The sequence below is a fragment of the Callithrix jacchus genome, chromosome 7 (genome assembly GCF_049354715.1).
Source record: "Callithrix jacchus isolate 240 chromosome 7, calJac240_pri, whole genome shotgun sequence".
Taxonomy (NCBI): Eukaryota; Metazoa; Chordata; class Mammalia; order Primates; family Cebidae; genus Callithrix; species Callithrix jacchus.
Genome location: NC_133508.1, coordinates 148,518,862 through 148,544,500, shown reverse-complemented (window position 1 = coordinate 148,544,500; position 25,639 = coordinate 148,518,862). Strand labels below are relative to the sequence as shown.

Genomic DNA, 25,639 nt, shown 5'->3' with positions numbered 1-25,639 from the left:
AAAATAACTACAACCAGAAAAGGCCATACAAGTGGTTCAGTGTCTGATTGCTGTGTCTTACACATAGAGGCTCAAGAATCTGGCTTATGTAAATGCTTGGTCTAACACAATACTTTTAACTCTTTTGTTGGCATACTTGCTGACAAGAGTTCCAATCTTATCTGACTAGAAATATTTTTCTTTTTCATTTTATTTTGTTTTATTTTATAGACAGAGTTTTGCTCTGTCACTCAGGCTGAAGTGCAGTGGCTCAGTCTCAGCTCACTGCAACCTCCACCTCCCAAGTCCAAGTGATTCTCCTGCCTCAGCCTCCCGAGTAGCTGATTTTTTGTAATTTTCATGGATATGGGGTTTCCCTATGTTGGAGAGCCTGGTCTTGAACTCCTGTCCTAAAGTAATCTGCCTGCTTCAGCTTCTCAACATGCTGGGATTACAGGTGTGAGCCAACACACCCAGCCTGGAAATGTTTTTCTGAAAATCACTCTGCCATGTGAGAACAAAGACTTAGACTGCTGGGTCATTGTGAGGCTACAGCAATACCGGAGAACCATCTCAGTCCCAGCCAGGACCCATATCTGCATTTACTTCTGGAACAACTTTCTCTTTATACCTTGCATCTTTCTTACTTAAAAAAATGGTACAGATTCAGGAAAGGCCATGTATAGCCCTTGTATTGAGGAATAGGACTAATTCTTTCATCATGGTCTATCAGACTTTTAGCAAATACCTATTATGCTTCATAATCATTTTTCTTCTGTTATACTACATGAAAAGCATTTATCATATAGCAACACAATATTAGAGACTGAAAATACAAAGATGAATAAGCTAAGGCCTCTAATCGCCACAGAGGTAGCCTACAGTAGGGGTTGAGGATGTGAACTTCTTGGTTTGAATCCTGGTTCTACCATTTTCTAGTTGTATAACCTTGCACAAGTGAATTCAACACCCTGCATTCAGTTTCTTCATCTATGAAATACTACTATATTATAGTAGTAATATTACCTGCCTTACAGGGATGTTGGAGGTTACTGCATATAAAGTGCTTCAAAGCATGCCTGGCTTAGCATAGTGTATTCACTCCTCAATATGTTAGCTGTTAGTATTACGGAGTTCACATTCTCATAGGAAGACAGATCATATCATACACACCTAAATACAGTACAATAAAGCCCTCTAATGGGGCTTTAAACAAAATACTGTAAGAGCTCTGATGAGATGAGTATCACTGGATTCATTTATCAGTTACATTGAATCTTCTTTGAAGTGGTAATCATGACAGACAAAAAGGTGGGCCTCTCAATAGAAGTGATCTCTAAGCTGGGACTTGAAGATTGAATTCACCATTGAAAAAGGTGAAAGGAGTAGCCAGCAAGCTAGAGCATAAGCAGCTAGCATAAGCAATGGCTTGGCAGTGTGTCAGTGGATGATCTGTCCAGGGACCAGCAAGTAGTGTGGAGATGCGACCAGAATGACAGATCTGAGCCAGGGTTTGGCCATCATGGCAGCACTGGAGAGCAATGTGATCAAATCAATGTCTTACAAAAATAACTCGGCTATATCCTAGATGATTAAATACATAAAAGAGAGACTGCAAGCAGGGAGTCTGTTATGAAACTGTCATGGCAGCCTGAACTAGGACAGTGGCAGTGAGAATGGAGAGGTATGGACAGAATTGAGAAGGACATGGAGGGGGAATGGAAAGCACTTGGTGACCACAGAGATATGGGAGCAGAAGAAGGATGCAGGGATGACTCTGTATTCTAGCACAAAATTTAAAAAAAAAAAAAGCAGGAAGAGAAGCAAGTTTGGGGAGAAAGATAATGAGTTCAGTGTTATAAATATTAAGTTTGGTTCACTACAGGAAGACTATCAAGTAGGGGAGTTTAATGTATAATTCTGGAGTGCAGGACAGATCCATTCAGGATTGCCAGAAGGGAAAGTAAAGAAAAAGGGAGGAAGTGTCACTTAAAAAACAATCCGTGTTTGTGTGTGTGTGTGTGTGTGTGTGTGTGTGTGTGTGTGTGTGTAGCCCAGTTGGTTCTATGAACCACTGACATTCTTCACAGAATTAGAAAAAAACTACTTTAAATTTCATATGGAACCAAAAAAGAGCGCATATAGCCAAGACAATCCTAAGCAAAAAAATTAAAAAATTAAAAACGGAGGCCTCACATTACCTGACTTCAAACTATACTATAAGGCTACAGTAACCAAAACAGCATGATACTGGTACCAAAATAGATATATAGGCCAATGGAACAGAACAGAGACCTCAGAAATAATGCCACACATCTGCAATCATCTGATCTTTGACAAACTTGACAAAAGCAAGCAATGGGGAAAGGATTCCCTATTTAATAAATGCTGTTGGGAAAACTGGCTAGCCATTTGCAGAAAACTTAAACTGGACCCTATCCTTATACCTTACAAGAAAATTAACTCCAAATGGATTAAAGACTTCAATGTAATACCTAAAACCATAAAAAAACCTAGAAGAAAACCTAGGCAATACCATTCAGGACATAGGCATGAGCAAAGACTTCATGACTAAAACACCAAAAGCAATAGTAACAAAAGCCAAAATTGACAAATGGGATCTAATTAAATTTAAAAACTTCTGCACAGCAAATGAAAGTATCATCAGAGTGAACAGACAACCTACAGAATGGGAGAAAAATTTTGCAAGCTATCCATCTGACAAAGGGCTAATATCCAGAATCTACTAGAAACCTAAACAAATTTACAAGAAACAACCCCATCACAAAGTGGGCAAAGGATATGAACAGACATTTATCAAAAGAAGACATTTATGCAGCCAACAAACATATTTTAAAAACCTCATCATCATTGGTCTTTAGAGAAATGCAAATCAAAGCCACAATGAGATACCATCTCATGCCAGTTAGAATAACAATTATTAACAAGTCAGGAAACAACAGATGCTGGAGAGGATGTGGAGAAATAATAACACTTTTACACTGTTAGCAGGTGCTCTTTCGCCATTTATTCGTCTATAGTTGTGGATCAAGATCTCTAGCCCTGCCTTGTCCCACTCTCAAACACTTGTGAGCTAATCCCATCTGGCAAACAAATAGTGAACTATTTCTAGGATTGATGTGGTCAGCAGGAAACACAAGCTATGCCTACAGCAACATAGAAAGGCCAAACACCAAGATTTATTTACCCTTGCTGTTTGCAAACCTGATGGTTTTAGTCAGGCTCTGGTATTACAGACTGAAATATAAGAAAATACTGCACATGCTCAGAGAAGCTGTTGGCTTTGCCACAGTTCTACGCCTAAACATTATAATAATATTATTATTATCACGCAGGGGTGTCATGAGGATTAATGAGACATTTTCAAATCACTTTGAGCTGCTCTGTTGGGGGTACTAAATAAATGGTATGTTTTCCTTTTAAAATGCCATTTTTGGCATTGATTTGTTATGATGGGTTCAGCTATCCAACAGCGCTAGAATGAGCCCACCAACTCATTTCCTGTAGACAACCGACCAGCCGTCAGGAGTGGTTTTCAGTTAAGATAAATATGAATTGAAGTGAACTAGTCGGCAATCAGAAGCAAATAGGCTGCTGTTAGAAATCTAGTATATTAAGTACTCACAGTGATCAACGTAAGAGTTGCACAGTGCGATACAGTAGAGCAAACGCTGGATTTGGAAATGGTCCAAGATTTTGGGCCCAGCTGTGCTGTTAACTAGCTATGTGAGCTTGAACAAATTGCTAAACTTCTCCGGGCCTCAAATACAAAGTAAGGGCTTTATATATGTCCTAAGACGCTCATAATTAAAGTCTTCCAGACAAGGCAAATACATGAAAGCAATGGAAATAGTCATTTCTGAACGAAAGATATTTCACAGCTGGGAGAAGCTTGTGACCATTCATCACAGGACTATCCTCTGCTCTGGTCTTCCTTGCCATTGATTAATATTAATTTCAGTACTAATTCCTGCAAAAGAAGGAATAAATCACTTTCTAAGTCAGACATAGAAGCACATGAAACATCTGGTCTTTAAAAATAGGGTCTTTGCCTTTCCATGAGCTATCATTGCAGCAGTCTGTCTCATTCCAAGATTTAAATATATGAATGATTGATCATACTGCTACTCTAATCATCAGCTCAAAAAATGCAAAATAATGAGGTGTCTGTCATACTCCAATGTTCTGGAGTTTTGTAAGAAACAGAGTTTTACGTGGTTGCCTAGTTTTGCCATCTCACAACATAAGTGACTGTCTGCATTGCCTGGCACTGATCAGGAGGTGAAACAGAAGATGAAGGGACAATGAAAGTACATAGGTGCCTGTTGTGCCCAGGAGAGCCAGAAGTGGAAGTCCTATGGAATAAATGAGCAGTGTTTTCTTTTTTTTTTTTTTTTTTTTTTTTTTTTTTTTTTTTTTTTTTTGAGACGGAGTTTCGCTCTTGTTACCCAGTCTGGAGTGCAATGGCGCCATCTCAGCTCACCGCAGTCTCCGCCTCCTGGGTTCAGGCAATTCTCCTGCCTCAGCCTCCTGAGCAGCTGGGATTACAGGCACGTGCCACCATGCCCAGCTAATTTTTTGTAATTTTAGTAGAGACGGGGTTTCACCATGTTGACCAAGATGGTCTCGATCTGTTGACCTCGTGATCCACCCGCCTCGGCCTCCCAAAGTGCTGGGATTACAGGCTTGAGCCACCCCGCGCCCGGCCAAATGAGCAGTGTTTTCTATGGTGAACTCTGTTTCTCCTCATTCCGCATCTTAGGAATCCCAATAGGATCCTGGGCTCAAAAAGAAGAAATGTTGACACTCCAAAGCGGATAGCAGTGCAAACAGCCACTCCTTGGGGAATTCAATTCAACAAATACGTACTGATCCCCACTATTTACAAAGCACTTTGGTAGATGCTAGCAGTATAAATTGGCCAGGACCTACTCTGAGCCCTAGAGAACCCTACGGTTGGGAGTGGTGGTGGGAAGTATTGACCACAAATCACTTACTTCAAATTGAACTGTCAGCGAACTTGGGGTGGGTGAGGAGCTGTCTAGACAACAGTTCCTCTTCCGTAAATGATTTGAATGATACAATTTAAAAAATGGACTCTTTAAAGCCTAGGGTTAGCTTATATTAGATTGTTAAAATTTCTGGAAACAATTGTGTTCAAAGTAAACCCCAACAATTTGGAAAAATACGTTTAAAGAAGATACATGTAAGTTACCTCTGGGCCCAGATCAAGCAAGAGGTACAAGTTGCAGAATGAATGCCCTCCCGGGTTTAACAAATAAAGCCTGACAAATTCCCCACCACAAGGGCAGTGCTGAAATATGAAGTAAAAAGTCTAGGTACAGATCCTGCTCTCATCCCTTCCACGACACACTTGAGCCATAGAGTGGGACTTTGTAACCACACAACTTAGACGATGTGAATTTCCTTTCCCATTTCCTCTTACTTCCCCGCCGACAGGAAGTCTCTGCAGTGTACAAAGGCCAGGCTGTCACTGCTAATCCCAATCGGAAACTTGGTCCTTGATTCTTCCCAGTGGCCGAAATCTCCGCAGCGAAAATGGGTGTGAACTAATCACTAAAGCGGCAGGGCCCGAAGGCCTTTAAGGGTCCATTTCCTTCGGACTCAGTCTGCGAAGCCCATCAGCACCCTTACTCCGTTCGGCTTCTCATCCTAGCAGGAGCTAAATTGTTAGACCCCCCCCCCCACGCTCCTTCCAGGGCTTGGCGGCCCTCGACCCTCAAGTGAGCCTGGGATGCCGGTGTCAGGCTTGCCTCCGGCCCAGGGCGCCCGCCTGGCCTGCATTCCCTCCCCGGACACCGGGACCTCCTGCCCTCCCCGGGCTGGCCCGGGGGGAATGTGAAGGCCAAGGGGCCGGCGCCCGCGGGGCCGCCGCAGGAGCTCCTGGCTACTGGGACGCCGCCACGCGGGTCGGGGGCGAGGGAAGCGGACCAGAAGCGGGAGGAGCCCAGGGGCCGGGGCCGGCAGCCGGACTCCCCGTGGGCCGGTTCCGCTGGGTGGGCATTCCCGCGGGGCGCCGAGGTGCAACATGAGGGCGCTTCACTGACACCGAGGGTCCGTGAGGGCGGTAAGAAGGGAAGGCCCGGCGGCTCCCTCAGGGCGCGAGATGCGCGCCCGCGCAGTGGGCGGGAATCCTGAAGGGACGCGGAGGCGGGCGCGCGCCCCGCGGGGGAGGGGGCGGAGAGCGCTAGGCGGAGGGAGGAGGCGTCTCTGTGCGGGAGCCCGGCGGACCGCGCCAGACCCTGACCGAGCCTCGCGGCGGCAGCTGCAACAGGCGGCGGGCTCCGCTCGGGGGCGGAGGCGGCGAAGGGGCGGGGAGCGCGAGGAGGAGCGACCCGGCCCCGCCGCCGCCGCCGCCTCTTCCCCGCCGCATGGACGAGCACCTCAGCCTTCTGCGCTCGCCGCCGCTGCCCTCCGCCCGCCACCGCGCCCACCCTCCCCAGCGCCCCGCGAGCGGCGGCGGCGCTCACACGCTGGTCAACCCCGGCTACTCGGAGCCCGCCGCAGGCCCGGAGCTGCCGCCCGACATGACCGTGGTGCCCGGGGACCACCTGCTGGAGCCGGAGGCGGCGGACGGTGGAGGGGCCCCGCCTCAGGGCGGCTGCGGCGGCGGCGGCGGCTGCGACCGCTACGAGCCGCTGCCGCCCTCACTGCCGGCCGCGGGCGAGCAGGACTGCTGCGGGGAGCGCGTGGTCATCAACATCTCGGGGCTGCGCTTCGAGACGCAGCTGAAGACCCTCTGCCAGTTCCCCGAGACGCTGCTGGGCGACCCCAAGCGGCGCATGAGGTACTTCGACCCGCTCCGCAACGAGTACTTCTTCGACCGCAACCGGCCCAGCTTCGACGCCATCCTCTACTACTATCAGTCCGGGGGCCGCATCCGCCGGCCCGTCAACGTGCCCATCGACATCTTCTCCGAGGAGATCCGCTTCTACCAGCTGGGCGAGGAGGCCATGGAGAAATTCCGCGAGGACGAGGGCTTCCTGCGGGAGGAGGAGCGGCCCCTGCCCCGCCGCGACTTCCAGCGCCAGGTGTGGCTGCTCTTTGAGTACCCCGAGAGCTCCGGGCCGGCCCGGGGCATCGCCATCGTGTCCGTGCTGGTCATCCTCATCTCCATTGTCATCTTCTGCCTGGAGACGCTGCCGGAGTTCCGCGACGAGAAGGACTACCCCTCCTCGCCGTCGCAGGACGCGTTCGATGCAGCCGGCAACAGCACGTCGGGGGCCTCGGGGGGAGCCTCCAGCTTCTCCGATCCCTTCTTCGTGGTGGAGACCCTGTGCATCATCTGGTTCTCCTTCGAGCTGCTGGTGCGGTTCTTCGCCTGTCCTAGCAAAGCCACCTTTTCGCGAAACATCATGAACTTGATTGACATTGTGGCCATCATCCCTTATTTTATCACTCTGGGTACAGAGCTGGCCGAGCGACAGGGCAACGGACAGCAGGCCATGTCCCTGGCCATCCTGAGGGTCATCCGCCTGGTGAGGGTCTTCCGCATCTTCAAGCTCTCCCGCCACTCCAAGGGGCTGCAGATCCTCGGGCAAACGCTGAAGGCGTCCATGCGAGAGTTGGGGTTGCTCATCTTCTTCCTCTTTATTGGGGTCATCCTTTTCTCCAGCGCGGTCTACTTTGCCGAGGCAGACGACCCCACCTCAGGTTTCAGCAGCATCCCGGATGCCTTCTGGTGGGCAGTGGTAACCATGACAACAGTGGGTTATGGTGATATGCACCCAGTGACCATAGGGGGCAAGATTGTGGGATCTCTCTGTGCCATCGCCGGTGTCTTGACCATCGCATTGCCAGTTCCCGTGATTGTGTCCAACTTCAATTACTTCTACCACCGGGAGACGGAAGGGGAAGAGCAAGCCCAGTACATGCACGTAGGAAGTTGCCAGCACCTCTCCTCTTCAGCCGAGGAGCTCCGAAAAGCAAGGAGTAACTCGACTCTGAGTAAGTCGGAGTATATGGTGATCGAAGAGGGGGGTATGAACCATAGCGCTTTCCCCCAGATCCCTTTCAAAACGGGCAATTCCACTGCCACCTGCACCACGAACAATAATCCCAACTCCTGTGTCAACATCAAAAAGATATTCACCGATGTTTAATATATAATACAAGTGACATGCTGTGCTCAGTATTGTGTGGAACGTGCCCCCTTGGTCTGCCTATGCCCTTGTTTTATACATTTCCAGACCATTCATCAAGGAAAGGACCTGAAGAAGTGGGAAGCACACTTCATTCTCCCTCTCCCTACTGCTTCATACTGAAACAGGTGCCTGTTTTGCAAGTGGGCTGCATTCTCTCAGCTCTCCTTTTTCCTCTTACCCTCTCTCTCTCTCAATATTGTAAACAACAAACTTACATTAAACTTCATTTCTAGTACACGCCCTATTTAAAAAAAAAAAAAAAAGCAGTACATCCTGGGAGGAAACGAAACTAAAGAACAGTTAGAGTAACTGTTTAACCTCAGAATTTTAATGGCAGTTGTTTCTTTCCTAAGCACATGAGTTTGTAGTAAATGATACTTCAGTATGATGGACCTTTCAACATTATTTACTGAATAAGTATTTCAGTTGCCTACCCTGTAGATATGTGGATGAAGACTCTAACTAGAATAATGACTTGTAAACCCACCACGAGTTTATTTGGTTTTTCCCAGAATTTTAAGGGTCTCTACAACTTTGAATGAAGGGAAATGCCCGAGATGTCCTGATCTGACTAATTAGTTTAATTCTTTCGGGCTTGCTAAGCATTTCTAAAGCATTAGACTAACAGATTCCTGTGAAGTTCTGTGCATATGTCCCAGCCCCAACATCTATCAAAGTCTAGAAACAGATGTTTTCAGTGCTGCTGAGAGAAACAAAAAATTTCCTAATGCATCTGAGAGATAAGCTTCGGCAGTATCGCAAGAAGATTAAAGTGGCAGACACCCCTTCCAGCGGAAGTTGCTAATTCGGACCTGACTGATGCAGTTCCCATAGCAACCCATGTTTCCTGGGAAACCCGAAAAAGGTTGTCATGGCATCTCTTGCTCTCTAGCCCCACCTTCCAGTCCCTGCTGTTTCCACAGTAACCTTTCCAGATGGTTCCTACTTAAATGATTTCGTAAAGGAAAACCACTGTTTGAATAAACCGCATAAATAAAGTTAAGTCTGAGACTCTAAGGAAGTGAAATGAATCCCAAATGCATTTTTTAACTATGGAAATCATTGATGTCATCCCATGACTGAATCAAGAAGGAAAATATGGTGTTTGGAATGTTAGATATTAACCACAATAAGGTATGATCTGGATTAAGTGCCATTTATTAGGCAATAATTTTTAAAGACTCTTCTCTACAGTTTTCTTTCTCCAAGAACTTTCAAGCCAGCAAATGGATTTGAAAAGCAAATGTAAAAGTGTTCTGTGCATAAGCAAATGAGAGATACAATTAGTGTACCTGAAACCTTACAACAAAGGATCTTCAGGCTTTCTTTCTCTTAAAAAAAAAAAAAAAAAAAACAGATCCCACAACATCTCTATCATCACAGCACTTGACAAGCTAATCTTCAAATAGATGAAGGATGCACGTTTTAAACTGAATGAATTGCAGAAAATCAATAAAAAGGAGGGACAGGAAGTAACCAGCTCTTGGGAGAACACCTGCAACTTTCAGCCATATGCCAAGGGTTGCCAGAAGACAGACAGAATCAGGTGAGCACTATGTGATCTACTGGGAGCAGTCCCTTTTGTATCCAGAGCCAGGGAACTGTCATTAATATCTAGATTGATGGTATTTGCAAAACCAATAGTTTTATGTTAGTTACATGCTTGGTGTCTTTTTAAAGATAATTTACACCTTTTTCATTTGATTTCCATGTTGCTAACTGTCCTTTAGTTTCCCTGTTTATTACAAAAGAATGAAAAAACAGTCATTGCTACTCAGAATAACCTTCACCCAAGCAGAACTGAAAATTATTCCATTCCTTTTACTAACTCACTTGGCCTCCAATCAACCTGTTTCCCCTTACAAAAGGATAAATGGCAGAATCTACTGCTGTTAGATTATTGGTCCAATTTTAATTTACATAATTATGTAATAGTTGGCAGGGGTACAGTTCTTTCAAACAAAAATGGTTAAAAATAAGAGTAACATTTAAACATAATCATTTTGTTTCATATACAGTATATAAATTATACATCATCCATAATTGCCTTTTGGTTTTGATAGCATGTAACTATTCTATCCTTCCAGAGTAAATTAGAGTAACCCTATTTTTAAAGCCCATGAAGTATTTTCAGTTAGGAGCTCATTTATGATGCATGCATTGAAGACAGTGAAAAATAATGATTGAGACTGCAAGAGAGTGATGAGGAAGGAAAACACCAAACAAATAGAGGCAAGAAATCTAAAGATACCTGATCATAGATTAGTTGTTTGTTTTTATCTATGTATATCTAAATATGACTCTATTACCTAGTTTTCTTTGCTTTTTGTTTGAGTTAACCTTTGACATTGATCTACCTCTTGACCAAACTTTTGGTACCCTTAATGACCAGAAATTATTTTTAAGACACATTTTGAAAATATGTTAGATACATTATAACAATTACATAAAAATAATTTTTGTATCTGTTCTTAAAATAACACAGAGGTCAATGAAGAGCAATGACAATTTTAGTTACATTTATTCTGAAGATGTAGAAACCTTGATTAATTCTTTAAGTAAATTATGGTTGTGCCATAATTCTTATGGTTATTAACTGGCAGTAATTTAAAGGGGACCTTTGTTCTTTAATCCAGAGAAATATCCTGGCTTTTGAGTCATAACTTTGAGGTAATATGATTGCTTGTTGTCACCACATTGTAAGTTCCCTAAAGGCTATAGGCTCTGTGTCTTGAAAGTTTTGGGTACTAGTGCCTAGCACAGAATGTGGCACCTTTTATATTTGTTGAGTGAATAGCCATTATCTTACATGACTGCTGTTATTTCCAGTCTTTTAATGAAGTGGTTAAAAGCATAAGCTCTGCAGTCATATTGCTGGGGTTTGAATCCTGACTGCTCTATGATCTTGAGCAAATTACTCTCTGTGCCTCAGTTTCTTTGTAAAATGAGGGTGATAAATAGTACCTCATAGGTTTGTTGTGAACAGTAAATGTTAATACAGGTACAATACTTAGAAAAAATAATTTCATGACATGGCATCAGAGATTTTGCTAAGAGATTAATCATTGTATAATTAATACAATGCTTCATGAATATGAAATACATAATCAATGTCTTCCTATTTCCTTTCAATAATAATAATTACCATTGATTAAGGGTCAACCATGTCCTGGACACTTGTCAACTCTGCAATAAGTGCTATTAACCTCATTTTAGGAGGGCAAAAATAGATGATTAAAGTTAAGTGATTTCTCTAAGAGTTCACAGCTAGCAGGGGACTCAGCAATGATTTAAAGCCAGGTTATTCTGGCTCTGAAACACATCCTACTTTTATTGGGTGACTTGAAAGACAAAAAATAAATCTCTTACGCTTTAGTCTTGGCTTCAGCCCATGTCACTAATTAATGAGTTCATGTAGATAACATATCTCCAGAAATCTGTTTCATTTTGGTATAATGAAAATTAACCTGTTTAAAACGTCAGATATTTTAACCAAATATAAGGATCAAATATAAGTTATTTAAATCAGATGAAGAGATGGACTTTTCTAATAACAAAAGATTATTTTATTATAGTTGGTTTATCTATATAACCAGTCATGGTAGTGTTTAATGATAACTGCTAGGACAATAGATATTTTTCAGTTTTAAGATTTTTTTGTTTTCTTGTGTTTTAATCAACAATAGATGATAGCATTAGGCAAATTATTTTTCTATCGCCTTGTACTTTGCTTAAGTTACTGAAGAACCGTTCCAGAAAGTCATGTAAATATTTTGACTCTCCCTTATTAAGAGGGAAGAAATTATTCAGAACAGAAGTATTAAAAGCAGAAAGAGATTGCCAGTTCATTGAAACTTGTGACAGTATTGCCTTACCTAACCACTCCAAGGATCTTTAAGGGCATCTGTGCTCTAAAATAAATAAATTAATTAATTAAAATATAATTTTTCCGACATAATAGCTGCAGACCTTTCTCTAAGTTCTTAAATCATTTATGAAATAAAAATGGATAGTGACTTGGGCTTAAAGCAAAATACTAATGAGTCTATGTTTTCATATGCTGGCTAGCTTTGCCAAACTACATGCTTCACTATTGAGGTCAGTTGAATGTCTTAAGATGTTGAAGAAATATATATATGTCTGTGTACAGCAAGAGATTCATGTGAGGAGGCATGACTGGATCAGTGCACAAGCATCAACACCCTGGGAAAAAATGTATATGCCCTACAGCTAAGGAATCCAGATAGAAACAGAGAAGTTAACATTGTTATTATTTTATTTCTTTTGTGATGTTTTAAAACTATATGATGCACCAATTATGGTGACATAACCACAGGCACCTTACACATAGGAGGAAGCATTATGTCAGTTATTTCTAAACTTTGAAATAAAATTTTAGTATTGAAATTTTAAATGCACAGTATGAAGAGATTTAAAGTTATGGTTTGTTGACATAAAACTTATTTACCTTTTTGGCATATAACATACTCAAGTATTTGCTTTGCTATAGTATATAAATACAATGTATATAATATATACTAGTAGTCTTTTCCCTTGAGAACCATAACTATAATTTACTGACTTCTATACATTTAAAATTTCAACATTTTCTACAGCAGTTCCAAGTCCTTCCCACCTCTCAGCTGTGAATAGAAGTGATAACCCTTCCCACTAAGAAATGCAAGGAAGCACACGTGCCCCATAATCTGAAGACTTATGGAAACACTGTGAGATAGAGGTGAGGAGCATAAGAATGTGGAAGAGGATATTTAGGGATTGCATTTTTAAGGTGGGAGCTTCTTTTTTCTGTTTTGTATTAGGCCTTTTAAACTAAGGATACAATTACTGATTTTTGTACTATTAATTCCTTATGGTTTGGGGGACAATTTTATATATATTAGTGAAATCATTTGTTTTTTATATACATTTAGGAAGTGGTTGATAACCTTTGAGCAAAAGTAAATCAAAGAAGGCAGGAAAAAGGGAGCAGAAACCAATCAGAGCCTAGACCTTATTATTGTAACTCAGCCCTTAACTTTCTGGCAGAAAGTGGCCATTGCTATATAGCATATGATAATAGTATTCTTTATGTACTCATATTCAGTTTGCAAGTATAATTTAAATGATTCAGACTTACTAGAAAGCTTTCAGATGTTTGTCTTGGTTTTTAATGATGATGTGAGCTAATTTTCAAAATTGTGAAGAAAAATTCATTTTAAAAAGAAACACTTTTATGATTTTTCTGGGTTTTTTGTACCAGATATTTTTTCTTTTATTTCAAAATTTGCACCATTAGCCGTCAAATGCATTTTAAGAAGAGAACTAGAAAAGCGCCCCCATCATTTTCTTGGGAGCCATATTGTTATTGTTGTAACCTCAACAGTGTAGAATAGGAACTCTGCCCTAAAAAATAAAACCTGGGATTCTAGTTGTTAGCAATACAGCCCTTAAGTGGAGAAAAGGCTATATTTCATCATATCTGAAGAATGCTATGAATAAATTTGATCATACAAGACTGACTTTGCAGATACAAGGGTCATACCTTCCGATATGGTGATAGTGACTGGGGAGAAGCTTTTTCTCTTCCAGTGAGCTTCCAACCTCACACCCACTCCTAATCTCATAGCACAAAGACTCTTGGGAATCTCTATAGAGGCCCCCAGCAACTTTTTAGAATGAAAGTTAGCATTGTGCCTACGTGTTTTATATCACACAGCACTGTTATTTCATTTGTCTTCCATTACATTTATTTTAAACTCCCGTTCATTATGGAAGTCTCTCTGAATACTAACGTTCTTATTTTTATACATTTAAACATATTCTGTAAATTAAAACATACTTAATTTGGAAGAGAAGCAGTGGGGACAATTTATTACACACACACACACACGCACACACACACAAACACACACACACACTACACAGAAACACCTCACCTGTTCATAGATTACTTCCAATCCTGCAATACAGTTTACTTTCTATCTGTAGATCTAAATGATTTTATTTTTTCTGAAATTAGTGAATTTCCAAAATATTGGTTTTGATTCCATATGTGCAGCATCAATATTTACAAATCATTTTTCTTGTTTTCCAGCCTTACTTAAAACACAGATGTATTGCCTAGTGTTTTCAATGTATTTATTAATGAAATAATATTCATAGAAATAGTAAATATACTCAACCTATCACCAAATTTTGTCATTTAGCCTCCCAAATATCTCTAAAAACAGCCCACTTTGCTATGGAACTGCCAGGACCACTCTAATCACACTGTCATCTCTATCCTACGTAAGTGCGAAGGTCTCTTAATGGCATCCTTACATTTCCTATGGCCACTCTTTGACCTTTTCTCTACTTGGTAGCCAGAATGATCTTTTTGAAACTAAAATCTGATTACATAACCCATCCTGCTTAAAATTCTTTCAGGGTCTTCTTGTTTTTAGGATAGAGACCCAAAGGCTTAGTATAGCTTTTATGGTCCCACATAATCTCATATCCAGCCTTATCTCCTCTTTGCTTATGTTTCTCCCCTCATTCTTTTGCGCTCCAGTTACTCTGGTCTTCTTCCAGATACAGGATAAACTCCCTTTCCTCCTTCAGCTAATGGAGATCTTTGCAAATGTTTCACTGCCAGCCTCCTCTTTCTCGCCTCACCTCTTGACTTCTATTTTTACTTCAGTACTTCTCCAGGGCATCTCTCATGACTCTAGTTTTTTCAACTCCCCTATTACAGTATAGTAGTTCATTAAATTTAAGATGCCCTTGATTATAAGAAATACCATTATTTATGTACTATTTTTTTTTAATTTCCAATTGTTAGGATAAAGTACCAGTGATTTTAAGGTGCATCCCAATTTCATAGATGCTCAAATCTAAAAATGTGTGTCTTAGAATGTGTTAAATATAGTATGTGATCTTGACATAGCTGTAATTTTATATTAATTTGTGTTATATGATCAATTTCTGTTTCTTCTATGAGAGTGGGGACTATATCTCTCTTTGTTCACCACTGAATCCCTTCCCACTCTCTCCTGAGTCTGCTCCAAAAGGCTGTCACACCTATCACTCTGCCAAAAGTGTACTTGGCAAGGTCACCGGTGACCTCGTATAATGATACGCAGTGGTCCTTTCTCAGTTCTCATTTCAATTTGACCTATCAGAAGCATTTGGCATGGTCGGGTACTTCCCCCTTTCTAAGAAGACTGTCTTTATTTGACTTCCAAGATATCACACTGTGGATTTTTTTTCTACGTCTCTGGCCTCTCCTTCTTAATCTTATTTACTGGTTCTTTTTCATCTGTTCATTTTTCATCCCATCTTATTCTCATAGTTTTAGACTACCTATGTATGTTAATTTGTATCTCCCACATAGACTTCTCCCTTGAGCTCCTAATTGAATTTTTCACCTATCTATGTGACATCTCCACTTGGATATCTAATAGACATCTCAAACTTAATATGTCCAAACTGAGTTTCCCTCCTTCTCCACTCTCTATACCATCAAGCCTGTACTTCCTGCCCTCTTCCCCACCTCCACTACTGGTAGCTTCAATTTTCCAGTTGCTCAAGCTAAAATCCTTGGAATTATCGTGGATTCTTCTTTTTCTCTTACACTCCTTATTTAATCTACTGGCAAATACTGTTGACACTACTTTTAACATGTTTCAAGAGCCTTACCACTTGTAATTGATCTAAAAACCATCATTATCTTCACCTGGATTTTTACAGTAGCTTCCCGATTGGTCCTCCAGTTTCCATCCTTCCTCTTATTTGAGTCTATTCTCAACATAACAACCAGAGTGATTCTTTTAAAACACTTATCAAGTTGTATTACATCTTTGTGTCAAGACCACCATTTGGCACCCCATTTTACACAGAGTACTAAATAAAGGCTTTTTTACAATGGCCTGCAAGGCCCTGTCTCATTTTGCCCTCCTTACCCTTTTGACCTAATTTTCAACTCCTCTCCCACTTGATCCTGTGCTGCAGCCACACTGGCCACCTTGATCTTCTTCAAATGCACCAGGCATGCTCCACCTTGGGGTCTTTGCATTTGCTGTTTCCCCTGCCTGAAATGTTCTAGCATCTGTTATCTGCATGACTGCCTCCACCACCTCCTTCAGGTGTCACTAGCCACAGTATTTAAAATTGCAGCCTCATAACACTCTGTATATCTTTTCTCTGCTTAATTTTTCCTCTAATGTATTAAGTATTTGGTTTATTTTGTTCATGTCTGTTTTGCATTCCCTTCCATGAGGACAAGGAGTTTTGTCTGCTCAGTGTGCTGTATCACCCAAAACCTGGCATAGTACCTGAAATACAGTTGGTGCTCCATAAGTGTCTATTGGAAGGAGAGATGAGAGGAAGGAAATTGCATTCAAAATTGAGGTGTTTTTAACTTGTAAACAAAATTTTCATGTCACGCATCTTTTCTTCATGTAATCATTATGTGGCTTACGCTCCTCATCATGCTCTGAAGGACAATATTCCTTGTGATCAATTCCCTGGAGAGGGCTTTAATTTGTTAAAACATGCTCCAGCAAGTTTTCCACAAGAAGTGTTATACCACCCAAGTATGGGGATGGAATCCCTTAATGTAAGTAACTTAACTGTTATCTTATATGAGATATCACTGAGGGTACCTAGTCACTAAGGATACCTGGAAGTTAGAATGCTTCATAAAGACCGTGTTTTTATCCTACATAATAGCTAATAGAGTGTTTTTTATTAATGATAACATAAATATGTTGACTAATTGACCAGAATGGCACAGCAAAATCAGAACAAACAAGTGATATCTCCAGAGAGCTTATGTATCAGACATTCTAAGAAACTTCCCTATAAGTTCATTCTCGGTTTCAGTTAATGATGAGTCCTAAAAATCCATGGAGTCTTCATTACTATGGAAGCTGATTAAATCAAACATTATATTTCATTAGTGAATCACATTACAGAATTACATCACTGTAGATATGGCCTGACTGGATATCTTTTGCAAAATAACCTAATTTTAAATGTAATTATCATTACCTCTTAAAATTATGACATTTAAAAATTAGCTATATTTTGAAGTGATTGTTCATACATGAAAGGAGATGGGGACATTTAATTAATGATAAGTAAGAGCAGATTCTTAGAGTGATATTTATAAAATGTCAAAACTTAGACTGCTTCTAAATAATAAGATAGAAGGTGAAAGCAATCCAGTAGCCTTTGGTTCTTAGTTTTGGGATATTCCTAGCACCACTGAAATATCACATATAGTATGGAATTACTGAAACTAATTAAAGCATTGATATGACCACTGCAGATATTTCCATGATTTTATGTAATATTGTAACCAAGGCACTTTCCTCTGCAGTAGGAAACAAAGATTCTCCTAATAAGAATAGAGAGGAATTTTCTCTGCACCCCTTTTGAATTTTCTCCTTTCCCTGGATTTCTCAGGCAAACCAGACAAGAGAATGACCTGATTGTTGCCTCTGCATATCCAAGTGGCACAATTTCCTTACCAAATGTGTCAACAAATTTAAAACTGACGTATATGACTGAATTTACATATGTGGCAATTAGAAATTAGAAACTGTTTTCTCCTTACACCACTTTATACAGTTAAGCTCACGTAGGATAAAGATCATTTTGCTCTTCTGGGAAAAATGTTGTTATGGATCGTTAAAGAAATGACACAAAATGTATTATTGAAATCTGTTTTTTTTCTGGTTTTGGATGAAAGATTGTGACATTGTTTATTTTTGTGATTTAAATTAGTATGAGTTTTACTTGATTTTCTATTATAACCTTGTTTAGTCAACATGTTAGACATTTAAGAGGCAGCCTTATGTGCCATTACATTTTGTATTTACCTCATGTCTGATTACAGGACAATAAAATATCAGATAATCATGAATATATTCTATAAAAAATTATTATGAAATGCATGTTAAACAAGAGCGACTATGTGTTAGACTTCTAAAGAGCAAAATGTATTGGGTGACCAAAAAGTACAGACAGAAATAATTTCTCCAAGTAAGAACTGTTTGAATTGCTTTATACCTGGATTTTGTAGACCTTTTACCTGCAGACCTTTTAACTGATTTCAGAAGAGCATTTTACTGTGTGACCATAAAAATTGAGGATATTTATTATTAGTAGATCTAAATACTGTTCAAAGTAGTATCGATTATACCTTACAGCTCATTTTCCCATGACTTTCTAGATTTTTTTAAAAGCTCACATCTTACCATATTACTGACTTTACTGAGATTCAAGGTTTTTGCTTGCTAAGAGTACATAATTTTCAAGACCTCAATCAGAAAATCATATATAACTGAGTAAGAAATCTTTCTAGTCCTTGAGCTTATTCATTACCATTTGCTTAGTAAAACTTACTAGTGTGGGGCCGGGCGCGGTGGCTCACGCCTGTAATCCCAGCACTTTGGGAGGCCGAGGCGGGTGGATCATGAGGTCAAGAGATCGAGACCATCTTGGGCAACATGGTGAAACCCTGTCTCTACTAAAAATACAAAAAAATTAGCTGGGCATGGTGGCGCGTGCCTGTAGTCCTGGCTACTCAGGAGGCTGAGGCAGGAGAATTGCCTGAACCCAGGAGGCAGAGGTTGCGGTGAGCCGAAATCGCGCCATTGCACTCCAGCCTGGGTAACAAGAGCGAAAACTCCGTCTCAAAAAAAAAAAAAAAAAAACTTATTAGTGTGTAGCTAACTCTAAGTAATTTAATAGATGTCAAAGTATATAGACACATGAAAACAAAGTTCCCATAAAAATACATGCTATAGAATGACTTCAACTCTTTTCTCATCAAATATAAGTTAATGAGACTAAAAGTAAAGCTAGGTTTCTGTACTTCTTTTCTTTAGGCCTTTTGGAGGTATTAATAACTTCTTCATAAATTTGATGATTATTGAAATTTGACCATTCTTACTCTCTTTTCTTGTTCTATAAGTAGGAACATTTATTTGGTAAATTATCTTCAATTATAGGTCACTGTTTTCTATTGTACCACCTTTTTCTCTTTTTATAGAATTGATTTTGATACTTAATGTTCATTCTTCTAAGCCTTTCAACCCACATCTTAACCACTAGTATAGATATTATGATTATTATCCTGATATTACTTTTATTTTTGTTTTTGTTGAATTACAACTCCAACACCTATACTTGATTAGGATGTCGTCCTGTACCATTCTTACTTAATAATCTTAAGAGCCTTCAGAGGCAGGTATTAATACATGAGGTTTTTTTTTAAGGCCCAACCTTTTATATAAAAAGAATACAACAGCAGCAAGACAAGAATAGCTTAATGGAGACCTCTGAAAGGAAGCAAAGCCGCAATAGCATTGAGCAGAGCCTAGGCACTTCAGAAATAAAATGAATGTAGGTCATTAATGTTACTTGTGATTTCTTATAATTAGTAGCCATTAATAACTGTATAACTTTAAAACTCTGATAGTGAAAATTAAGCATACTATGAACGTACTCTCTTTTTACCTAAACATCAATATTAAGACTTCAGATCACTGATGGGCAGTGATCTATCTGAAAGATCAAGGTGACCAAGTATTTAATCAAGGACAATAAGAAAAAATTTTCTATAGATATATAATTGATTGCCCAGCACACAGTAGGCATCCAGTATTTAATTTAGCAAGTGAATGATTCTTCCATCAAAAGCATACTCAAATTTCAAAGCACCGTCTTTGGGCATTTACCGCTGGTTTTGGCCATGTGCTAAAACCAGGAGTATATGTGGGAAATAGTCTTCTCCATATATTATGATAGATGATATTCACATAATCAAATCCAGAGCTGGGTTTATAACATCTTTTATTTTTGTCATTATAATTTCTGTCTTTATATTATATAGTTAGTAAATTTTTAGAGTACCTAAATCTATTTTTTATATATCCATTTATTCATTCAATAGGAGTACCTCCTATGTGTCAGACACTACCCAAGGTGATAGAGGTTTATTCATTCATGAAGCATATAAAGTATGTACATATGCCAAACACCATTCTATATTCTGGATGTAGAAAGTAAATAAGACTTTCATATTGCTTTGGCTCTTTTTAAGAAATATTTTGCTATCAAAATTTCTCAGTAATTATTTTGGCAGTTAGGAGAGAGAAGCACCATAGCTTTAACCTTTATTTCTTGATCCTCCATAGACCCTGTGAAGTGGTTATTATTGTCTTAATTTGGGATATTTTGAGTGGTACATAACTATGGAGAGTTCATATTTTAAAGAATCAACAGATTTAAAAGTTATTTGTAATGAAGAGATAAATAATAGGAATGACATCCTATTAGCACATAGACCATGGTTTTCTCAGCACTCATTTGGAGACTCCCCCCCCCCCTCTCTCTCTCTCTCTCTTTCTTTCCATGACACTTAGCATTGGATATTTATTTCAGGAGTTCTTATCATAGATTACCACAGTAGGATGGATAGCCAGAAAAAAAAGTTCTTGGAAATACACTGAGAAAATTAATGCATACATTTTTCTAAAAATCAATAGGTACTCAGAACTTTTCAGATGATTCAAAGGATGAAGATAAATTTTCTGTCTAAAAGCAAACTATCACACTGGTTTGGACTAAATTTCAAGGTCATTATTAGTAGAAAAAAATGTTTATAATTTTAAGTGACAAATTAAAAGAAATACATAGTTAATACATTTAGACAATTAAATTGCCTGAACTTTTCAGGGTAACAGTTTTTTAAAAGCCAGCATTTTAAAAAATATAATAAATGGAACATTTTCTGTTGACATAAACTTTATCATTTTTTTTTAAGTTAAATGTGCCAGTAAATTATTGTGTTTACTCTGTCTGACAGATCCCTGAAGAGACCCCCACATAAAGAACTGTAGAGCTGCACTGACCAGTAGGATGCTCCATTTTAAATTGCCTGGATCAAGAATACAGTGGCAATTATATCACTGATGGGCAATGATCCATCTGACAGCACATATTTTTATTTCAGTTGACATTAAATATTACGTCTCTAACAAATGCTTTATATTAAGGGAACAACTCTGACGTCAGAGGATTTGCTTCATATTTTGTGCCATATAAAAGACATTTGATCAATAGATGAAGAATCTTGAAAATATTAAGGTATCATTGCAACCTTTTGACATTTTGATGAAATCAAATCATTCAAAAACTATAATCAGTGCTGCAGATAAAGAAAGCCTAAAATTTGTTTCTAACAAGCCAACTATTACGTTTTTCTTTTTTCAATTAATTAGTGGGCTGTGTTTAATCATGAGATATAGTCATGTTATATTCCATGTTCTGGGTTATGTGCAATGTTATTTGTGAAGGTGTGTTTTGTACCAAAGGCTCTCATACATAGATTTGCCCATTTACATACAAATAAGTGAGGTCTACACTGTGCCCAAATAAATGGTATGAAAGACAGACTTGCCTGAAAGAAATGTGCCTTGCTTGATTAAACATTATTTTATTTTTTGTTCAAAATGATAGATTTCCAAATTAGTGTTATGGGTTTTTGCTGAGATGAACTTTACAAAAGTATATGATATTATATGTTTTAGTATTCTATCTTAATTAAAATTATAACATTTAGTTACACTTTCAACAGTTCATATGTAATATGTTCATTTCATTTTGTTTTCATGGGATGTTTGGTATGGTGCAACAAAGCACATTCTTAAATATAATATTTCATCTAATGTTTATAACTTTTTCTTCAAAATTATATATGTAAAAGTTTCCTTGACTCATTTTCTATTTTTATATTCTTTTAGAAATGGAACTCTTTTTCAATTAAAGAAAAGTTTTAGTTGGAAAAGAGATTTAGGAGGTCATAAAGATGGTTTCCCATTTGGGGACATTTCACTTCTGTGCCATTAATGTATTTTACTGTGACATTTCAGCAGAATGGTAGCTATTTGTATATTATTTCATAAGCCTTATTGAAAGTCAAACTGTGAAACTTTATTATATAGAACAGTTTTTATTTCCACATTTTAGTTTCAAAATATGTCTAAACAAATGCATAAATAACCAATCTTCTGTTATTTAAATGTGTAACAATGCTATGTGATAATAAGAGCACTTATAGAATTTTAATTACTATAAAAACATTTCAGTAGCAAACCAAGATTATACATTTTTTGATGCCCCACAGAATGGAATACAAGTAACGAATTGCATTGTATGAGAATCAGTAACTAAAACAATCTTATACTTGCAGCAAGACAGACAGATAAATACGAGATACAATCTAGGTAACTTTCTTTGAGGCAAAGTCTACAATGAATTTCTCACAATCTGCTGGTAATTTCTTTGTGTCAAAACTTTGAAACCAGATCACTACAGGAAAATAAAAGTCTGACAGCTATCTCAGGTTTGAGCTATGTGAACCTTTAGTCAAGATGATTTGTGATTAGAGTGAAAATATAGCCATTACCTTTTCTTTGTTCTATGTTAGCCCATTTAGTAGAGACATTGGCCTGGAGAATAGTCAGTCCATTGCAGCCAACTCATCCTTGTAACTAATTATTACAGCCTGGATAGCAGTAAAGTAATCCACATCAGCTATTGGGATGATTGAAACAAACTAATCAACTGTGTTACAGGAGGTTTTAGACACAGGAGGTTTTAGATGTTTTAGTAAGGATCAGTAGGTGTTACAAAAATAGACACAAAAATTACCTTTATAAAACACCAATGGCACAACTGTATGCATTATAGTATATTTAACGTCTGAATTATTATTTCAGGTTACAGTTTTAAATAAAGATAAAGCCCGGATTTTTGTGATAAAAGTGCAGGATGGTGTCAGATGAGTAAACCGTCATACTAAATATGGTTCACAGAATGGATAGTAAAAATGGAACTTGTTTAGATAACAGTAGACCAGAATTCTTATCTACTTTCTACCTGTGGGACCCTAGGTAAATCAGTTACATTACTAGGCTTCAGTTTGCAGGCTTGAATTGTAAGATGAGTATGCTGGATTCAGTGATCTCCAAAACCCTTACCAGCCCCCAAATTCTCATTATACACATTTGAGAAATGCTTTGAAGAAAACTTAGGGCTGGATGCAGTGGCTCATGCCTGTAATCCCAGCACTTTGGGAGGCCAAGGTGTGTGGATCAGTAGGTCAGGAGTTTGAGACCAGCCTGGCCAACATAGTGAAACTTCATCTCTACTAAAAATACAAAAATTAGCTGGGCATGGTGGCGCATGCCTGTAGTCCCAGCTACTTGGGAGGCTGAGACAGGAGATTTGCTTGAACATGGGAGGTGGAGGTTGCAATGAGCTGAGATTGTGCCACTGAACTCCAGCTTGGGCAACAGAGGGAGACTTCATCTCAAAAAAAGAAAAGAAAAGAAAAAAGTACCCAGATTTTCTTATGCAGGAAAGACTACATGAAGTAAGATTTAAGCCTTGAAAGTGTCATTAATACATCATTCTTCAAATTGATTGTGAGAAAAGGAAATAGGATTCTTTCTCCTTAGAATTTTCACTGATCTGTAATGGGATCAAAAAAGTAGAAAAATCAGTCTGCAGAAAGGAAACATTAATTAAATAGCAGGAAGGAGGGAAGGGTATTTGTTTAATTAAATATTAAGCCAACTTGAAAATTGTCTATGAAATGCTAAAACAGTGCCAGAGCCTTATTGCACACTCAACATTTTAAGCCTGAGAGCAGGGAAATGTGGGAAAAGGTTGGAGTGATAGAAGTGTTTGCTTTATGAACTCTTGACTCCTTTTACACAAGAAGCAGATTGGTAGAGCTTGAGCAGGTGTCTGTGCTGTGGCGCTGGCTCTGCCAAAAACTCTCATGTGCCCTAGGAAAGTTCCTTTAACTTCTCTGAGCCCGAGTTTCTTTATCTGTAAAGTGAAGACTTTTTAAATTTAGCAATCTATATGTCTCTTTTCATCTCTGAGAATTCTATGACATTTTCAGATTGTTATATGTGTACATGTACATGTTGCTCACCTCTGTTCACTAAGACGCCACATATTTCTACTTGAGTGACTGAACAGATTGCAAGGCCAAATGTTCTCATTTCTAATAATAATAATTGACCTCAGCAAGACATATAAAAGGTAAATCTTTTTATTTTGACTTTGGCTTTAAACTATTCTAATTTGTCATTTCATCTTTGAATGCTGAGTGAGTTACCTAAACAGAATGTCTGTTCCAGTTAATCTTCTCTTTAAATTTGTTGTTTTATAAACATGTAGCAAATCAGAAGCAAGTATATTATGCTTATCAATGAACTGTAGCAGATTGTAAGGTGCATTTTTGTCACATTAAAAACTTAATGCTCTTTTGGTCCCAGAAGAAATGACTGTAATTTAAAATAATAGTCACAAAATTTTGTGAATGTTTTTGAATACAAAGGAGGCCTGATAGAGCCATATTGTAATTCATTTTGCTCAGGAGTGAGAAACAAAATTCAGGGATAACCCAAACACATCTGTTTGGCAATAGTGGATAGTTAGGTAAAGAAGGATTTTAGCTTTTGCACAACATAGGTAAGAGGCAACTGTACCTATTGAAAAACAGGAGTATATTCTGGTTCCTGGTTTTATGACAGAAAGATATTAGAAGGATACTAAAATTTGGATACTCGGGAAATTGATTAATACAGAAATATTTTGTCATACTGAGATTTTTTGTCATACTGAGATTATTTGTCCAGAAGTTTAGTCTTATATCCCTTCCATTCAGAAAAGGGGGCAGTTTTTAAAGGCCTCTGTCATAATAGGAAGTGTGTATTTTGACTAGCGGAGCAATTAATTAAAACATTTAATCTGATCATTTTGGTTTTATGAATCTGAATTTTCACTTTAGGTATAATTGAGTCACTTATGTATTACTGTGATCTTTGTGAGAAGTGATTTTGTCCATTTTTTTAAAGTTGATGAAACTTGATAAACGGTGATTCTAACATATTGTATTAATACTGTCTCTTACAATAATTTGTGAACTGGCTATCCTGAACAAATCATAGTAGTATCTCTTCTGGTAAATTGTTTCTATGGTGTGATCACTTAATGCTGTGTTTGGGGGTGGGGGTGGGGTTAAGTATTTAGTTTACTTTAAACTATCAAAGTGTTTTTCTTAAATGCCATAAAATGTATGACTATAAGCCAAATAAGAATATCCTCTTTTTTTTCACTTTTAAGGGCACTATATAGACCATTTCAAAACTATCCCACAGAATGGTATAATTTATGTTTAAAAGCTTTTAGACATGTATACACAAACAAATATAAATAGATAGATAGATAAACACACACGTACAAGGGGAAGCAGTGTATGTAGTATTTCTAGGTAATATGCTACATATTATAATAATCCATTTTTTGAAGTATTATATAGATTATGCAGAAGTCAGAATAACAAATACAACACCTCAATTTTTTCATGGAGTCTAGCATTCATTTACTTATAAGATTTGCTTATC

At 38.7% G+C, this 25,639-nt stretch overlaps 1 protein-coding gene and 1 non-coding gene across 2 annotated transcripts; both read left to right on the top strand.

Moving 5' to 3' along the window:
- The first annotated feature begins 6,258 nt into the window (after positions 1–6,258).
- Positions 6,259–8,466, top strand: KCNA3 (potassium voltage-gated channel subfamily A member 3). Its single transcript, XM_078333076.1, has one exon. It carries the CDS (start codon positions 6,393–6,395, stop codon positions 8,121–8,123), a length of 1,731 nt encoding a protein of 576 aa, XP_078189202.1. The 5' UTR covers positions 6,259–6,392; the 3' UTR covers positions 8,124–8,466.
- Positions 8,467–9,520: 1,054 nt separating this feature from the next.
- Positions 9,521–22,542, top strand: LOC100387503 (potassium voltage-gated channel subfamily A member 3). The gene is made up of 3 exons (XR_013520586.1): positions 9,521–9,711; positions 12,782–12,903; positions 21,022–22,542. It is a non-coding gene; the product is annotated as a potassium voltage-gated channel subfamily A member 3 (transcript).
- Positions 22,543–25,639: the final 3,097 nt, after the last annotated feature.